The 18,197-nt window shown below is 45.7% G+C and overlaps 1 protein-coding gene across 1 annotated transcript in view; it reads right to left on the bottom strand.

Moving 5' to 3' along the window:
• The window catches only part of RIBC2 (RIB43A domain with coiled-coils 2), a 146,759-nt gene that overhangs the window by 50,516 nt on the left and 78,046 nt on the right, over positions 1 to 18,197 (bottom strand). Inside the window, exon 2 of the mRNA XM_086952747.1 lies at positions 14,612 to 14,693. Coding sequence (XP_086808873.1) covers positions 14,612 to 14,693 — 82 coding nt within the window. The remainder of the gene's footprint in view (positions 1 to 14,611; positions 14,694 to 18,197) is intronic.

The raw sequence follows: 18,197 nt of genomic DNA, 5'->3' as shown, positions 1-18,197 counted from the left end.
GCGCCTCAATAGCATGTTTGCATGGAAGGGTGACATCGGGACATAAATCTAGCAGTTCCTGCCTATCATACTGTAACGGTGGAGAGTGAGGGTGGCAAGGAGTCCTAGCCCCGCGCCCCGTCCTGTCGCGGACGGGCGCAGACGGGCTAGACTTTGGCTCGACTTCGGCGCGCTTCCGGCGCGCCCGCTGCACGCGTCCGCTGCGCGGTCGCGGTCCTACGCACATTTATGGTCAGGTAGGGGCAGCTAGAGCGCTGACCTTGCAGCCCTGAGCCCGGAGTGCTGGGCTCCTCCTCCACCCTCCGCAGCAAACGCCCAAGATGGACGCGGCGGACCGGGGCGGGAGATGTAAAGAGTGAAATCCCAAGCAACAGTAACGTTAGCCAACAAGGTGAGGCAACAGTTTTAAAATGTACATAGTAATTTTAAACACAAGAAATACACTGAACGAATAAAATTAGCAGTCGCTAAGTTTTAAAAACGCAATTTATCAGCGCTCGCAGTGCAGGACTAGAGGCACACAGCGCAAGTAGATAGGGTCAGCCACTGCCACCGGCTAGACTCTTCTCCACCACGCGCGTGTGCTAAGACAGGGTTTTTATCACTCACACGAACAGCGCAGCTAGAGCGCTGACCTTGCAGCCCTGAGCCCGGAGTGCTGGGCTCCTCCTCCACCCTCCGCAGCAAACGCCCAAGATGGACGCGGCGGACCGTCTGTTTAAAACTAAACAGACGGCTTTAAAAATGGATCTGGGAGCTACCACAGCCAATGTAGTTCTTTCCTCAACAGTTTGATGTGGCAAAGTTTAGGTTACCGAAAAATCAGTCTGGCTGCTTGATTTTCCACTATTTGCAGTCTGTGAGTTAGACCAGAGGGGAGTCCCATGCAAAGAGCACTGGCAAAGTCTATACGGGACAAGACCAATGCAATTATGATATCAATAATCGCTACAAAGGTGAAATATCTTCTAATTTAACCTTATCTTCCGAAGTTGCTGGAAGCAAAATGAAGCCACTGTCACTATTTACGTTTTCATAGATAGTTGCTCATCGATAAGGATTCCAAGACTTTTTACCGCTTTTTTAGGTGAAGGGGGAGCACCTATCTCCGGAGGCTAAAAGGAAGGATTCCATAGGTGAAGTTTATTCTTAGTCATAACATTTTCTGTTTTGTCAGAGTACAGTTTCAGTTGATGGCTATTTATCTAGTTATGGATGTATAGCATGGTGCTTGGTAAGAATCTAATGTGTTATCGATGGCGAAGATCAGCTGTATATTATCAGCATAGTTGTATACCTTCACCTTTCGCTCCTGGAAGAGTGTATCAAGGGACGGATATAGCAATTGAACAGGTGGTGAGAGAAGGAGGAGCCCTGAGGCACTCCTCAACTTAGTTGAACTTTTGGTGAGTGAAATGCGAATAGGCGAACCGATATGAGATCGTTTTTTAAGAAAGGATTCCGTCCACTGGAGGGGCGTTCTTGCAAACCTGCAGTTTTGATACGATCAACCGTATCAAAGACTGCTGTAAAATCTAAAAGGACAAATGCTTGTGGGATGTCTCTGTCAGCTCCGTTTCTCAAAATATCCATGGCTGCCTAAATGACTAACTGTGGAGTGCGCTGGACGGAAGCCAGACTGGTTGAGGTCTAGGAAGGCAAACTCCTCCAGAAAAGTGCTATGATGCTGGGCCACATGTACCTCTAGTATTTTTGCCAAAAAAACAAGTAACAACATAGGTCTGTATTTTTTCACATTAGTGGAATCCTCCCCAGCTTTTTTATGAAGGGGGAGTACCACAGCCTCTTTGAATGAGTTAGGGACCTTCCCCTGCCTGAGAGAGTTATTGAGGAAGGAGATAGCTGTGTCTGGAAAGCAAGGAAAAAAATGGTGTTTTGAATGCTGGGTGGGCAGATATCTTTCGGAGACTTTAGCCACCAACTCATGTAAGCGGGCTTTGCTGATGTCTGGGAAGGTGAAGAGAGCCAAAGGTTTGCTATCTTCTGGAACGGTTGCCAATTATAGAGGTCTAGGGTGGATACTCTCTGTTATTGTCTTTATTTTGTCTATAAAAAAGGAATTCAAGACATTGCATGACTTTAGAGAGGGCATCACCAGTGTGGTTATTCTGTCTGGATTGGATAGTTATTTAACTGTCTCAAAAATGACATTTGTTTTGTTTTCGGATTTCATAATTTTGTTAAAGAAAAAAGTAGATTTTACTTCTAAAATTAATGTTTTGTAGTTTTTTATTGGCTGAACAAAAACTTCCCCTAGTTTGGCAGATGGGAAATTCTCCATGTTGCTTCTTCCTCGGGCCAATGTAGCCAGCTTGCTGTATGCCGGGTTTGGATCAACAAACTGTTCAATGAAACAGGGAATGATGACTTGTGCTCACCTTACTAGATTGAAAGAATTCAATAAATCTGCCTGTATTATTACCATTTTAGACCGCACTTGGCTGACGCTCAGGCACGATGCAAATGCGTGACAATGCATTTCTGTGCGGTGATGCAGATCACCACACTGAAATGAATTAGAGTCACGCCTGATGCCTGATACTTGGCAGGAGTGTACTTAGAACAGTGCAGTGACCGATATTTTTCTTTGTCAATTAGGCTCGTAGAGTTCGATTGAACATATCATGCAGTTTAAATACGTTTGCTTGAGCTAAATACGTGTGCATGAACTCTAGTCAAAAAGCAATGCTGATATAAATATACAGTGCCCTTTAGTTTTTACTTGCAGTGTGATTTTCTATTGTGTCTTTTGTAGCTCACTGGAAAGTCAAACAGATATTTTTGGGACTATTTAATTTTCTTTTTTTGTGTATTCAAATCATTTTTATTTGAAAAATAGAAAGAAAACAAGACAATACAATAAGGTGCAAAAAAAATACATTAAAGACAATAAATGCAATTCACCCAATACAAGACACTGATTATGATAAAAACAAAGCATGGGTTCAGGAGGGAACACAGCACCGTGTCTGCCCTCACCATAGTGCTTGATAATATCCGCATGCGCATGGATGGGGGACAGACCTCCCTCCTGATCCTTAAAGACCTCACGGCTGCCTTCGATACCCTTTCTCCCTCGGTTTTAACTTCTCGCCTGAGGGAGATTGGGGTTCAGGGGGCGGCCCTGGGGTTCCTTTCCTCTTTTCTTGACCATAGAGAGCAAAGGGTGATGCTGGGTAAATTCCTATCTCCATCCCTGTCTGTGCAATGTGGGGTCCCACAGGGGTCGGCGCTAAGCCCCACCCTTTTTAACATTTATGTGACCCCCCTTGCCAGACTTATTAGATCTTTCGGGATGGAGGTAGTTTCCTATGCGGATGACACCCAGATCCTCGTCTCTCTCTCCCAGTCAGTTACGTCGACTGCCTCCAATTTTAGATCTTGCATGGAGGCAGTCGGCCAATGGATGATTCACAACTCATTGAAACTGAATGGAGAGAAGACTGAGGTGATGGTGTTTGGAGGAAAGGAGGAGATTTGGTCAGTTGAGTGGTGGCCGGACTCATTGGGAGGTTGTCCTGATCCTACCTCCTCAGCCAAAAACCTTGGGGTTATGATTGATCCCATCCTTAGTATGTGCCAACAGGTCAACAGAACTGTATCGACCTGTTGGGGTATCATCCGCATACTAAGGAAAATTAGGCACTATCTTTCATTGAAGGCAAGGAAGCAACTTGCTGTTGCCCTCCTGGGCTCCCGTCTGGACTACTGCAATGCGCTGTATGCGGGACTGAATAAAAGTCAGCTGCAGCGCTTGCAGGTGGTCCAGAATGCAGCAGCCAGATTTGTCCTGGATCTACCCAGATGTGCCTCTGCCACCTCTGCCAGGAAGCAGCTCCACTGGCTTCCTGTTGAGGACCGGATACTTTTTAAGACCATGTGTATGGTTTATAAAGCTTTAGCAAAAAACAGCCTTACTGGAATTGGATCCATTTTGTCTCATTACAATCCTGGCAGGAACCTTCGCTCCTCAAACAGACTTCTTCTCTCAGTTCCGCGTATTCGGAAAACTAGATGGGGTGGTAAAGCCTTTTCCAATCTGGCCCCAAAGTGGTGGAATGCTCTCCCACTGGAATTAAGGTCTCTTCCCACTTTACAATTATTTAGAACTGCCCTGAAGACCCATCTCTTTGTACGCGCGTACCTGTAGTTGTGCTCTGCCTTTTCTGATCTTTTTTGATAGGCGCCTTGACACCTTCGGGTTTAGTTTGCGCAGTATAAATTGCATAATAAATAAAGCAAAGCAATAGCAAACAGAAAAGAACGTTAACACATGTGATGATCAATACATATACATATACATATACGGTTGCATAGTCATCATATATCTCTGTCTAGGTTCTCATCTCGATGGCATCTAAGACCGTCTCACGGTATAGGGCATTCGACAGGGACCTGGGCTTGCAGCCTTCACCTACGTTGCCTACGGAGGGAGAAGGAGAAAGCATCAAGGGCTTTCCACAATTTTTTGTGAGACACGCCCTGGAGATGAGTGTAGAGCTGGATTATCGGCCCCTCTCAAGAAGGACAACCAGTCTTGCCACATTTTGAAATGACACTTCAGAAGCGTTTTTCCACTTGCATAACACAACTTTGCATGCCAAAGTGAGTAGAAGATCAAGGAGCTGGCGATCAACCGCATTAGACAAGTTCGGGTCCAGTACTCCCAACAGAACATAGACAAACTCCCTTACAGGTTTGATACAGAAAATATGTTCAATGCAGTCAAAGATTCTATCCCAATATTTCTTCAAAGAGGGGCAATTAAATATCATGTGGGCCAAGTCCCCCACTCCTGCATCACAATTCCAGCACATGGGGCTATCCCTTAGATGAAGTCTAAAGAGCTTCTCTGGTGTCCAATAAGTTCTGTTGATTAACATGAGTTTAGTTTGAGATAATATAGGAGAGACCTTATTCCTAAATGCAGTAGTATAAATTATATCCCAGTCGAAAGTCATACCCGTTGTGTTGGACTCTGCTTCCCACCTCATCTCATTTCGTCTGTGTGCTTTCTGAGGAAGGGGGAGGAGCATTTTGTAGACCTTCGAGACAAAATTACTTGCCTTATTGATACGTGGGACAGAACTCCAGAGCCATGGTACAGAGGGTGTCAAGGAGCGAGCAGACAGAAGTGTTTTTAGTTTCAGGAAATCGTAAAAGTCTATTGGTGCGAGGGCGTATGTGGCTTGGAGTGAAGAGAATGGTAGAGGGTAATTTCCTTTGAAGAGATCGCTTACCATATTGATACCTTTCGCGGACCAGTGTTTCCACTGAAGGGGTACCCCGTTGATTTTTAGTGATGGGTTATGCCAAAGGTCTATGGAAGTGGATTTTTTTAGCTTTAGACCTTTGTGGTTCGACTGATCGAGTCTCAGGAGCGCCCTTCTTGTGTTTAGCAAGATATACTTTGAATGGGGTAGGTGCGCGAGGTCCATGGTGAGTAGGGCCAGGAGTGGAATAGTACCCATGATAGCTTTTTCAATATCCACCCATAGTGGGGTATATTCTGATTCCTTGTTTAGCCACTGGGCGCCCTGTTTGCATAGGAACGCTGTTTGATAGTGTCTGAAGTTTGGAAGACCCAGGCCGCCTTTTTCTTTAGCTAGCAGTAGCTTTTTCATTGATATCCTGGGCTTCTTCCCTTGCCACAGAAACGTACTAAACAGCTTCTCTACTTTATGTATAAAATCGTCAGAGAGGGTCATTGGTAGCATACTTGCTAAGTAATTTACCAGAGGTGTTACCATCATCTTCAGGGTCTCAGCCCTACCCCACCAAGATAAGTATTTAGGAGACCAGCCATCAAGCAGTTTGTTTATTTTAGTCAGAAGTATATTCTCATTAATTTGTGCTGCAGGAATTAGGTCGCTATCAAAGTCTAAGCCCAAATATTTAAAGCAGCCTGGCTGCCACGTTAGTCCAGAATCTCCTATGATATCTTTGCTCCCTATGTTATTGAGTAGTTAGACTTCTGTCTTGTCCTTGTTTAGTTTATAGCCAGATACCTTCGAGAACTCCTCGATAGTAGTGAGGAGGGCCTGTATAGCCTCCTCCGCCTTCTCTGAGACAACCAGTACGTCATCCGCATATGCCATTAATTTTATAATACAGTCGTTGAAAGGAATTCCTGGTATATTTTTGTTGTGTCTAATATTATATAGGAATGGTTCGATAGCCAATAAGAATAGTGACAGGGAAAGGGGGCATCCCTGCCTCGTTCCTTGATGTAGACGAAACAGTGACGAGAATGATCCTCCTGCTCTGACCTTCGCAACAGGGCAGAAATAGAGCGATATGATCATCCTTATAAGTGATGATCCCAGGTTAAATTTATTTAATACAGCCTCCAAGTATGCCCAGTCTACTTTATCGAATGCTTTTTCAGCATCTAGTGTTATCGCTGCTGAAGCACATGCTTTTTCTAGCACATGTGCCAGAGTCCTGGTGTTGTCGCTGGACAGCCTGTTCTTCAGAAACCCACTTGTGATGGGTGAATGAGTTTTGGTAGTATTTTCTGGAGGCGTGCAGCTAGAATGGAGGCAAAGAGCTTACAGTCAAGATTAATGAGTGAAATAGGCCTATAGTTCTTGGGTAGTGTAGGGTCTTTTCCTTCTTTCGGAAGGACCGCAATGATAGCTTCTGATCGTGTACCTTTCGTTTCTCCTGTCTCACTTATCTCCTCGAACATGTGAAGGAGTGGTTGTGTGACTACCGGGGAGAAGCATTTATAAAATCTTGCTGAGAATCCATTGGGACCGGGGGCTTTTCCGCATTTTAATGATTTTATGGCATTCTGAACTTCCAGAAACGTAATTGGACTGTTTATGTCTGCCTGTTCATCTAAGGAGAGAGACGGAAGCCTGCATTCCCCCAAGTAATCTTTGATCTTGTTGACTTCTACGTCTGTGTTCCTGGCGTAGAGTTGTTCATAGAAATCTTTAAAAAGTTCTGCTATTTTTGTCGGGTCGGATTGAGCTACACCAAGGTGATCAACGATCGAGTTTATCGTGTTTTTCTGTATTTTGAATTTAAGGTAGGCTGCTAGGCTTTTACCTGCTTTGTTCGATTTGCATAACTTGAACGTTTTCCTCCTGTCCAGCCACACACCAGCCCTCTCACTCACTATTTTATTGTACTCGTACTTTTTGTTGGCCAACTTATTTAGTGATTCATCCTTCCTGTCCTGCAAGTGTTTGCCTTTGAGAATAGATATTTCCTTTTCTAGTTCTTCTAGTTTCCTGCTAGGATTTTTATTCATGGCAGACTTAATTTTAATGATGACCCCTCTTATTGTGCTTTTTAATGCCGCCCACCTAGTCAGGTCAGTAGTGTCTCCTCTGGCATTGTGAACCAGATACTCTTTGATGGCGGTTTCAATGGTTGCCCGGTGTTGCTCATGCTTAAGAACCTCATCATTAAGGCGCCATACAGATTGGCGGGTGGATGGTTTTATGTCAGAGATGGTGAGTGTGATGCAGGAGTGGTCGGACACGAGCCTCGGTTCTATTTATGTTTCTTTAATTCTTGATATAGCGTTCTGTGTGATAAACAAATAATCAATTTGTGAGGGGAAGAGTAGAACGAGTAATCTCTCCCATCTGGGTTTTGTAGGCGCCATGTGTCGACTAAGTGGAATCGCTCACAAAGATTGAGGAAGGCCTTGTGTGATCTATTGCTACGGAAAGGGCATCGAGAGTCTCTATCCAGGGTCGGGTCTACGGGGAAGTTAAAATCTCCTGCGAGGATGTGCACTGCCGAGTCCGGGATGCTATCAATTTGTTTCGTTAGGTCTGACCAGAATTTCAAGTCACACGTATTTGGGGCATACACGTTTGTTATATAAAATTCGGTGTCGTCTTTTAGTAGTTTGGTTGTGACCCATCTCCCTTTGGTGTCAGTCGTGGAGGAGAGCAGATCAATGTTGGATTTTTTGGATATCAGAGTTACTACCCCGTTCTTTTTCCCGACTGCTTCCGAACCCGTGACTTCCGTAAAGAATTTATTTCTAAGCGTGTAGAATTGCTTAGCATCTAGCTTGGATTCCTGCAGCAGTGCAATGTCCCCTTTCTGTCTGCGAAGATAGTCTAGGATTTTTTGGCGCTTGACTGGTTTATTAAGACCCTTGACGTTGAGGGAAAGCACCTTCAGCTTTCCTACTTGAGTTACCCCAAGAGGTGTATTAACCGTGGACATAGGCATAATCGTATCTTAAATGATGTCGTGATAGAAGATAAGTTTTGTTGACTAAATCCCTGTGCGCGATAACCCACTTCCGAGCCGGTCTTTGAGAGTACATTAGAAAACCATTGAGAACCTGCAACACAAATATGATCTTAATAGCGCATTTAGGAAACAAGAAGGGAGCTGCACTGGGTTTGAGTATGAAATTCAGAATTATGTGCTTATTGACCAAGATGAGGACTTCACTTATAGCAAAATAACCTTCTTCTGTTTCAGTACACTGATAGTGTGCGCAGCCTGACGTTGATATGCAACCACCAAACAATATTAGGACAAAAATCAAAAGAAAATGAAACACCCCACACATATCCTGCCCCATCCCCTTATCCCCCCATCCACCCCTCCCCAAAAGTATGCAATAGGCATGGTGACTTGAGAAAAATAACAGCATTTTCCTCCCATGGTTTTACACTACACATTATAAGTTTTGGAACTGAGTCGTCAAGTGAACCTTTAACAATTATAACAGTAGATGCAATCGCGTATCAGAGCTTCTAAACAACTGGCAGCTGAGGCAGTGACCATTCCAGGTCTAATACAATTTGCGAACTTTGTGCATCAAGTTAACATAGTACATCAGGCGCATAATAAGCGCCGCAGCTAGTAAAGAGTGTATCTTCCTGCCTAGAAGTTCGTATATGTGGTGCGCCAGTGCCAGCAACACCCACAGAACCGATGTTCGTTTAGCAATTTCAACATTTTCAACATTTTCAGTCTATAACCTAACTATGAAGTATAGGCGTCGCAGACCTACATTTTCAGTTGGATGGACAATTGTCAGGAGCAAGTACCATATTGAATGTTATCAACGTGGTTTAAAGGAATAGGACTTGTTAGCATTAAAATCATCAGGGAACATAGGTGAACTGACTCGTTACGTAGCGTGTTTAGGAACAGCCTGGCTACAACATGCTGACAACATGGTGACAAAGTCGTCATGTTGGCTAGTAACAGGATAATAACAAGGTGTCGACAGGATATCAACAAGGCACCAGTAGCATCGTTTAGAGAACAATATAACTGTTAGTGAACACATACAAAGAGATCCCACAAGTGATCATCAACATCTCAACATTCTTAGCACAGATATCTTCAGATAGGTAAATCCAAGCAAAGCAAGGCAAAGGATACTCATTTAAGGTCGGATGCAGAAGCAGAAGCAGAAGCAGTCCCAGTGTTTGGCCCGTTGGTGTCCATGTCTTGTTCGTCATGACCGCCTAATAACCTTTTGAGTTTTAGTGGGTCTGTGAATATCTGTGGAGATCCTTGTATAGTCATTCTGTACTTTGCTGGTCCTATGAATCCGTACTGGTAACCCCTTGACTGAAGCTGTGGACGGAGAGCAAGAAATGCCTTTCGAACTTCGACCGTTTCTTTGCTGTAGTCCTGCGAGATGTAGACTTTTGTATTTTTCCATAATATGTGGTTGCTTTTCCGAACAAAGGCAAGTATCTGCTCTACGTGTTCGTATCTCAATGGTTGCAGACGATGGGTCTGGGGCCTTTTTGATTTTTGGTAAGCCTGCCCGGCACTCGATGGGCCCTGTCGAACTCAAGCGGCTGGTGGAAGGTGATGTTGGTGGCCTGCGCGAACTACGACTCCAAAAACGGCACACAAGAGCCGTGTGACTCCTCGGATCCCTCTGGTATTCCGAAAATGCGGAGGTTCCCCCTCCGATTTCTATCCTCTAATTCGGACAGTCTCTTCGTGGTTTGATCCGAGGCTATGGACAGGCGTTTGAGAGCCCCGCAGGTTTTGGTTTGTACATCCTCCAAACGGCTGATCCTTGACTCCGTTTCGGTGAGCCTTGCGTAGGTGTCCTGTATGTCCTGCCTGATGGCTACGACCTCTTCCTTAGTTGATTTGGCTAAGTCCCTTACTTCTTCCAGTCTGCTCAATATGGTTTCTATGGTGTCACTGTTTTCCTTTCTGCCCTTGACTGGGCTCGGTTGTTCAGCCTTGAGCCTCTTTAGGTTCTTTGTTTGTTCCTTATCCCCCATGTCGACGCTTTGCAGGTTGTAGGGGTTATGTATCAATCAATCAATCAATCACGGCATTTATATAGCACGCTACTCACCCGGGAGGGTCTCAAGGCGCTGGGGGAGAGGGGTGTGTTACTGCTCGAACAGCCAGGTCTTGAGTTGCTTCCTGAAGGAGAGATGGTCTTGGGTATGTCGAAGGTGAATGGGGAGGGAATTCCAAGTCTTGGCTGCCAGGTAGGAGAAGGATCTTCCTCCGGCGGTGGCTCTGCGGATGCGTGGTACGGTGGCGAGTGCGTGGCTGGTTGATCGTAGCTGGCGCGTGGGCGTGTAGAAGGTCATGCGGTCTTTGAGGTACTTGGGGCCCAGGTCGTGTAGAGCCTTGTGTGCGTGGGTGAGGAGTCTGAACGTGATTCTCTTGCTGACGGGGAGCCAGTGCAGTTCTCTCAGGTGTCCGGTGATGTGGCTGTGACGGGGGATGTCCAGGATGAGTCGTGCGGAGGCGTTCTGGATGCATTGTAGTCTTCTCTGGAGTTTGGCTGTGGTTCCGGCGTAGAGGGCGTTCCCGTAGTCCAGTCGGCTGGTGACGAGTGCCTAGGTGACGGTCTTCCTGGTTTCAGTGGGGATCCATCTGAAGATCTTGCGGAGCATGCGCAGGGTGTTGAAGCACGAGGAAGAAACGGCGTTGACTTGTCTGGTCACTGACAGGGAGGAGTCCAGGATGAAGCCCAGGTTGCGTGCGTGGTCCGTTGGTTTGGGGGCGGTGCCCAGGGCCGGGGGCCACCGGGAGTCGTCCCAGGCGGAGGGTGATGATCCCAGGATGAGGACTTTCGTCTTGTCTGAGTTCAGTTTAAGACGGCTGTTCCTCATCCAGTCGGCGACGTCTTTCATCCCCTCGTGTAGGTTGGCTCTACCGGTGGTGGGATCGTTGGTGAGGGAGAGGATCAGCTGGGTGTCGTCGGCGTAGGAGATGATGTTGAGGTGGTGTTGGTGTGCGATGGCTGCGAGGGGGCTCATGTAGACGTTGAAGAGGGTCGGGCTGAGAGAAGATCCTTGTGGTACGCCGCAGATGACTACGGTGGTCTCGGATCTGAACGGAGGGAGGCGGACTCTCTGGGTTCTTCCGGTGAGGAACGAGATGATCCATTCCAGCGATTTCTCTCGGATTCCGATGTTGCTGAGGCGCTTCACTAGGGTTCGGTGGCAGACCGTGTCGAACGCTGCGGAGAGGTCCAGGAGGATGAGGGCCGCTGTTTCCCCGTTGTCGATCAGGGTTCTGATGTCGTCGGTGGCTGCGATCAGGGCGGTCTCGGTGCTGTGGTTGGCCCGAAATCCGGACTGCGAGTGGTCGAGGGATCCGTTCGTCTCGGGGAAGGCGGCAAGTTGTTTGTTGACGGTCTTCTCAATGACTTTGGCCGGGAAAGGAAGGAGCGAGATGGGACGGTAGTTCTGGAGGTCGGTGGGGACCGCCGTTGGTTTCTTCAGGAGGGCGATCAGCTCGGCATGCTTCCAGCTCTCCAGGAAGGTGGCGGTGTGGAAGGAGGAGTTGATGGTGTCTCGGAGATGGGGTGCGATGGTGGCGGCGGCTTTGTTGAAGACGTGGTGTGGGCACGGGTCAGTTGGTGATCCTGAGTGGATGGAGTTCATCGTGCGGGTGGTGTCTTCGGTGCTGATCGTGGTCCAGTTGCAGAGGGTGGTGGTGGCGGGCGTTGGTTCGGTGGTAGGGTGCGTGGTCTGTGAGTCGAAGCTGTTGTGTATGTTGGCGATCTTGCGGTGGAAGAACGAGGCGAGGGAGTCACAGAGGTCTTGCCTGGGCTGCTCACTTCATATGTACTCTTTAGTGGCTAAGCCCAGAGCAGCAAATTCATGCAGATCTGAAGATGATGCTGGTCGTGGTAGTAGATATTGTTCGTGAGCAACGTGGACAGGAGCAAGGATCGCTTCCTCGTTAGTGCATAGATGCAATGTACTGCGGATTTCTGACAAGCAGTGCAGCAGGGTCACTCTATTGCGTAGATGGCGCGGTATTGCGTGGATGGCTTTGCGATTGCTGCCCCTCGATTAGTACTCTGCAGCTGCCCCAGTCAGGTGCGTTGTCGCATTAGACTTCCTTCACTCGAGTCGATGGTTTGCGCCTCTCTGTCCACTATACCTTCTCTGTGTGAGCGTTGTGCCACGTACCTTGCGCTCCGTACCCTGTTGGAACTCTGTACTCTGTTGGAATAACGCGTTAATGTGGTATCATCTTCAGCTTTTAAATATTGCAGACTGTGTTCTCTATGTGAGCCCGCTCTGTACTCTGCTGGAACTCTGTATTACTCTGCACTCTGCTGGAATAACGCGTTAATGTGGCATCCTCTTCCACTTTTGAAAATGATGTTCTCTATGCGAGCCCGCTTTGTTGTTGTAGCAGAGCAGTGTGAGGGCAAGCGCTGGCCATAGGAGCTGAAGAGAGTTAAATCCTGTCTATTATTTCACATCCAGCGCTCACTATTCATTTGTTGATTGAGCAAAACGAAAAGCGCGCGCCCGCCATTTTGGTAGTCCAGCTCTCAGTTTATATAACTAGGTGAACCAAGGGGTCGACAAAGATAGCGCTGCAGCCTTATTAAAGACGTTTAAACATTTAGGTGCTGACTTCTTAGCTTCTTAACTAACGCCCAGATGTATTGCCGATCTGCTGCTCACTTCATTTTGCTCGTATTTCTGTTATGATTGCTTGCGCCCGCCATTTTGTGTGTGCTCCATGCTGGCTGTAGTTTCGGGACCTAATGGTGGTGCACAACGCTTAGTATGGACAGATTGTACTCACTCGGATGCCCAGGTGTGTGCTGTCGTCAGAGGTGAGCCCCGGTACGGATATAAAGTCATGAATGCAAGCTGCTCCACAGCATCGACAGGAGCCGCTGGGTACCCGCTCTTTTCCGATGCCGGACACGGTCCGATTAGGACTGTCGCATGTTGAGGGACTTCTGGACCGACCTCGAGCTTTGCGAGACCACTCTGTGTGTGCCCCTTGCTTTCCGAACCACAGATCCGTTGCTGGTGCTGACTTTGGTCCGGTGTAAAGGGTTCCTTTCTCGTATTTCGTCCTTTACCACGGGAGGAACAACGCGCTACGCCACCATTTCTCTCGGCGTCCAAACCACGCCCCCGGGACTATTTAATTTTCAACCAGAAAACGTCTAACATAGAATTAGAGCAAATAATCAGCTAATTTTTCACATAGATGATGAATTACGTGAGTCACAAAGCGTTCAAGGAACCAGCCTGCAGGGAGACAGACAAACTGCTACATAGGTGTGGAGGAAGTTTCTTCATACTCCTGAGGTTAAGAGAAAAGGAGCTAAGGGGAAACTGAATTGTGGGGCGAGCTGAACTTCTTGTTTGCAGGAGGTGAACTCGGTTTCCCTAAGCATGACTTGTGACAAAGAAGACTCATATGGTGATAGGGTTTTTGATCAAACGAATTGAAAAACATGTCACAGCCTTATGGATCTCTAAAATGAGGTTTCCAAGGAAAATCACAGAATCCAATTTACCTTTAGGTTGACATTCTTGAAAATCATTTGGAATAGATTCAATTTCTTAATTGTGACATGGTCACATACAAACATTTAATTTTTCATCTGTATTTAGGATTTTATATTTTGATATTTGAGCAACAGGGAAGGGAAGATTTTGTGCTTCAATTGTAAGGGCCAAGAACTTTACTTATATTCTCTTTATGTTGCTTACTTTCCATTACACTTGAACGACGTCATGGAAGTGCTACATTAAAGACCGATATCAAATCCAACTATTATACTTCTCCATCAAGAAATGATTCAGGGCGAACTGGAGAAGTCCGAATGTGTAAAACAAAGGTTTTGCTTGCAATCTCAGGTCTAATATTAAGGAAATCCCAGACTATAAACTTTTCAAGCATAAGGAATACAACTCTGGCAAAAATTAAGCTGCTAGGCGTTATCAATAATGCCGTTGTAATCATACAGCAACAAATAATTTAGGTTAATAGAGCTGCTAATATTAACCTGCAGATGCTAAGGCAGTGGGGACACTGTTTCACATACAGCAAAACACAACCAGGTGCCTATGTTTAATCTAGATTGAGACACTGCGGATTTCATATTTTGTAGAATCCCTTATTAAAAACGCAATGTACGATGATTGACTTGTAAGTGGTCTTTGAGCCAATCTCTTCATGTCCCTTCTCCTCTGGCCAACATGGATAACTATAGTGCACATGTGTAAGACTTGGTAGTCAAGGAATTCCTCAATAACTTTGATGGGGAAATACTAATAACATTCTAGGACGGAAATGAAGGAAAACATTGGTACTATGTCAGGATAATTTGATGACATACCATATAATTCATGCCTTTGTTTTTCATTTTGCTTTAAAATGTTACAGTCGTTCACCTGGGCATCCAAGGCTGCTTTGTCGACCTATTTAAATGAAATAAAACTGTTAAAATATTTACAATCGGTTTTAAAGCATATGATCATAATTGTAGAACTATATGGACTTATTACTGCAGCCGTAGTCACGATTAACTGTGATTTTTCAGCAACATTATTCGGAAAGTAGGACTTGTGACCATCCAGTCTGCTACAGCACTGTCACAAGGTTGTTCATGCTCGTCAGGTGCCCCCCGCCACCTTTTTTTTTGTATATTTTCATACTATTGACCTTTACGTGGGCAGAAAATAGGTGAACGGTGCAGACTCCATCTTAACTTTACAAAACATTGTGGGTCTAGATGTCCTTACAAAAATTGTAATTACTTAGGTGTGTTCCTGAATTGATGTACACAAATGCACGTAAAAAAATAGAGTAACTCTTTCTCGGGTTAAGAGAGCTAGAACTGATGCAACTGGTAAGAAAGTAGAGCACTAAATAAGTCTTCCTTTTCTTTCATTTGCTATTTATTTTCTATTCCACAGTATGAATATAATCCCCTCTTTTCACACTCTCTGGATGTCAATTCCTCTTGAAATCATACCCTCTACAACCCTCATGGAGCTCAGCCCTTTTCCTTCTGCCAAAGCGTCAAGCTATCCTGTCTGACAGCCACCCAAACATTTGTGAGACCTCATTGGTTTAACACTGGGATAAACATCATTGTGAAGACCGTAGAGACCTGACATTTTGGCCGATGCCCGGTGGAGATACTGGATAGCTATAGAGGAGATGGGCTGTGGAGTACGACTTCGACACCTACCCATCCGGACGTAGGACAGACTTCACTTCGTCTCTCTGTTGTACTCTCCCTCCTACCCCTTTACTCCACCCACTTTTCCCTTTACGCTCCATTTATACCTTCTCATTGCTCTCTTATTGCTTTTCTCATTGAAACCTAGCCACTTGACTGATGCCCGGTGGAGCTATCTGATAGCTATAGAGGAGATGGGCTGTGGACTTCCCCCCCGGCCGTCTCCTACCCAGCCGGACTTTGGGCAAACTCTCCTTCGTCTCTTCATCCAGCCTTTCTCCCTCCTACAACTTTACCCACCCCCTTACCCTTCTAAGCCTTATTCACTCCATCTTCCGACGTAACTTGTAACTGACGTAATTTTTTAACTTTTGTTCCTTATGTAAAGTGCTCTGATACCTCCGGGTCTAGCCAGCGCTATATGAAACTCAAATTAATAATACTCATCTTGGTAGTTATGGAACAGTAATGCTTTGAAAGATTTTTTATAGATGAGTTACAAAAGCACATCAAGTGCACTGGATGGTTGTTTCAGTGCTGGGGGACTAGGGCAAATAAAGATCTCGCCTCTCTGCCTATGTACTAAGAGAGGGTTGTTTTCGAAATGATTTAGGTCTTTTGGGGTGACTCTGTTTACAGAGGTGGGATTGCTATCTCTGGATTCACACACCCTAACATTTAATTTAACATGTCCTACTCTTACATGAAGAGGTTAGGCATTATTGCTGATCTCTTTTGAGTTGAGCTTAGCTAGGAAATCAATAAAAACGACATTTTAATAAAACCTTAGCCTACACAATTTTTGTCTGGTTGGGTTAGTAGAAGATACCCAGTTTCAGGCATATAGCAGGCCCATATTTTAAGTAAAGACTCTAAGGGGGGAGCAGTTTGAAACTCATCCACCTCATCAGGGGCGTAGCAAGCCCACCCCCTCCAGCAGCAGGAGCAAGGAAAAACAACACCTGGGTGAATTGAAGAGGGAACGCAAGAAAGAATATCGAAAGAAAGGGTGAGGAGAAGGAAGTGTTGATGAATGAGTATGTGGGTGAAGGAGACGATAAAAGAACGAGTGAATGATAGGTGGATGAACAGGTGAAAGGACAGCCCGGTAAAGGATGGGTGGATGGATGAGTGAGTGAATGGATAGGTGGATGGAAAGGTGAAAGGATTGCAGAGTAAAGGGAGGGATGGATGAAAGGATGAAGTGATGGGGTGAAAACCGAAGTAAAAAATGTGTGATGAATAGAAAGACGGAAGGAAATGGGAAGAAAAGCAGAAGGAAGGAGTTGGGATCAGGAAAGAAGGACATTTTGGAGAAAGAAGGAAGAAAAGTGCCAAGGGAAGAAGGACGTGGAATGAATGAGCACTAACAGAATCTAGGATGGAAAAACAAAAGCGGCATGGAGGAGGTGGTGAGGAAGGAAGAACGTAAGGAAAGAAATTAAACATGTTACTCCACGGCATTCATTTTTCCGACCTCAGTAAGATGAAAGGCTGAGTAGCTGCACTAACATTCAAATCTATGCTCATGAGGGCAAACACAGATTACTGGAGTGGATATATTAACCCACTGAACAACTAGATCCCGCAAAGCATGTCTTGAAATGAAAGGAAAACATAGAGGTAACATTGCGACGAGGCAAACAAAATAGTATGAGGAGTTAAACAACAGACTGAACTGAAAACTTGTTCTTGAAAAAACACTGCTGTAAATTGAGCATACCCAACTGGGTCTTAACAAACCTCACTCTGGCAGCTAACAAGCTAACGGTGCCATAGCAAATAAATGTCCCTAATGCAATCATGACGAATGGGCCACAGGCAGTGGCCCCTTAATCCCGGGGAAGAGACCACTGCACCTGCTGAACTATGAATAGTTACACTCCTGGAACTCATCATACTGTCAGTATCTCTTCTCCTTCTTCTTATCCCACAGAAACTTGCCATAGCACAGGAACCACAGGAAACCTCCGTATACAGCACCAGGCACATGGACCTTTCAGAGCGAGAGCTGTGGCACATCTCTGAGAGGGCCCTTTCAAAACCAGACCAGACTACAGTACTCTAGAAGCTGTAATCCCAGGGTCTGATCCGGATGGCGGTGCCCAATACTAGTTATATTAACTTCACTTGCATAATCTCACTTGGGGAGTCTGATTTTATTTATCATAAGCAAGGCTCTCGCTGCTGATCCAGAGACGCCCAACTTCTTTATTCCTGACTGTACATGCTACTAGGTTGAAACACTAAGCGCATGGCTGCTACCAGTGCTTTAACCGCATCGCTGCTGCGGTTATTTTTGCGCTGTGCGGCTGTTTTCAAATAACCGCGTTACATGACGAGCTCAGCTCGTCATCCGCACACGTCACCCGTGGCTGATGACGAGCTCAGCTCGTCATCAGCATCGAAGGGGTTAAATGGAAAAAATGAGTGCAGGTACTGACCGATTTTAATGGAAAGGGCGGGGATTGGGTCAGGGCTAAGGGCGTGGTTAGGAGACAAGCAGTTAATATGAGATTATCTTGGTGTGAAACTGTGCACAATAATGCAGCAACAGTTCTGCCATCTGTAGAGTATTTTTTTGTCTATATATGAGTTGGTTGTTAAATGCATATAAATTGCACAGGTATTGCTGTGCACGCATACTTTTATGTCCACCGTTTACCAGCATATGCCCAGGGCATGTGCCACACCATGGACACATTTCATTATTAAAATATTGTACTTGATCTCTAAG

The sequence above is a fragment of the Lissotriton vulgaris genome, chromosome 1_2 (assembly GCF_964263255.1).
Source record: "Lissotriton vulgaris chromosome 1_2, aLisVul1.2, whole genome shotgun sequence".
NCBI classification, from domain to species: domain Eukaryota; kingdom Metazoa; phylum Chordata; class Amphibia; order Caudata; family Salamandridae; genus Lissotriton; species Lissotriton vulgaris.
The sequence above is the reverse complement of the archived record's forward strand: the minus strand, read 5'-3'. Positions and strand labels throughout refer to the sequence as shown.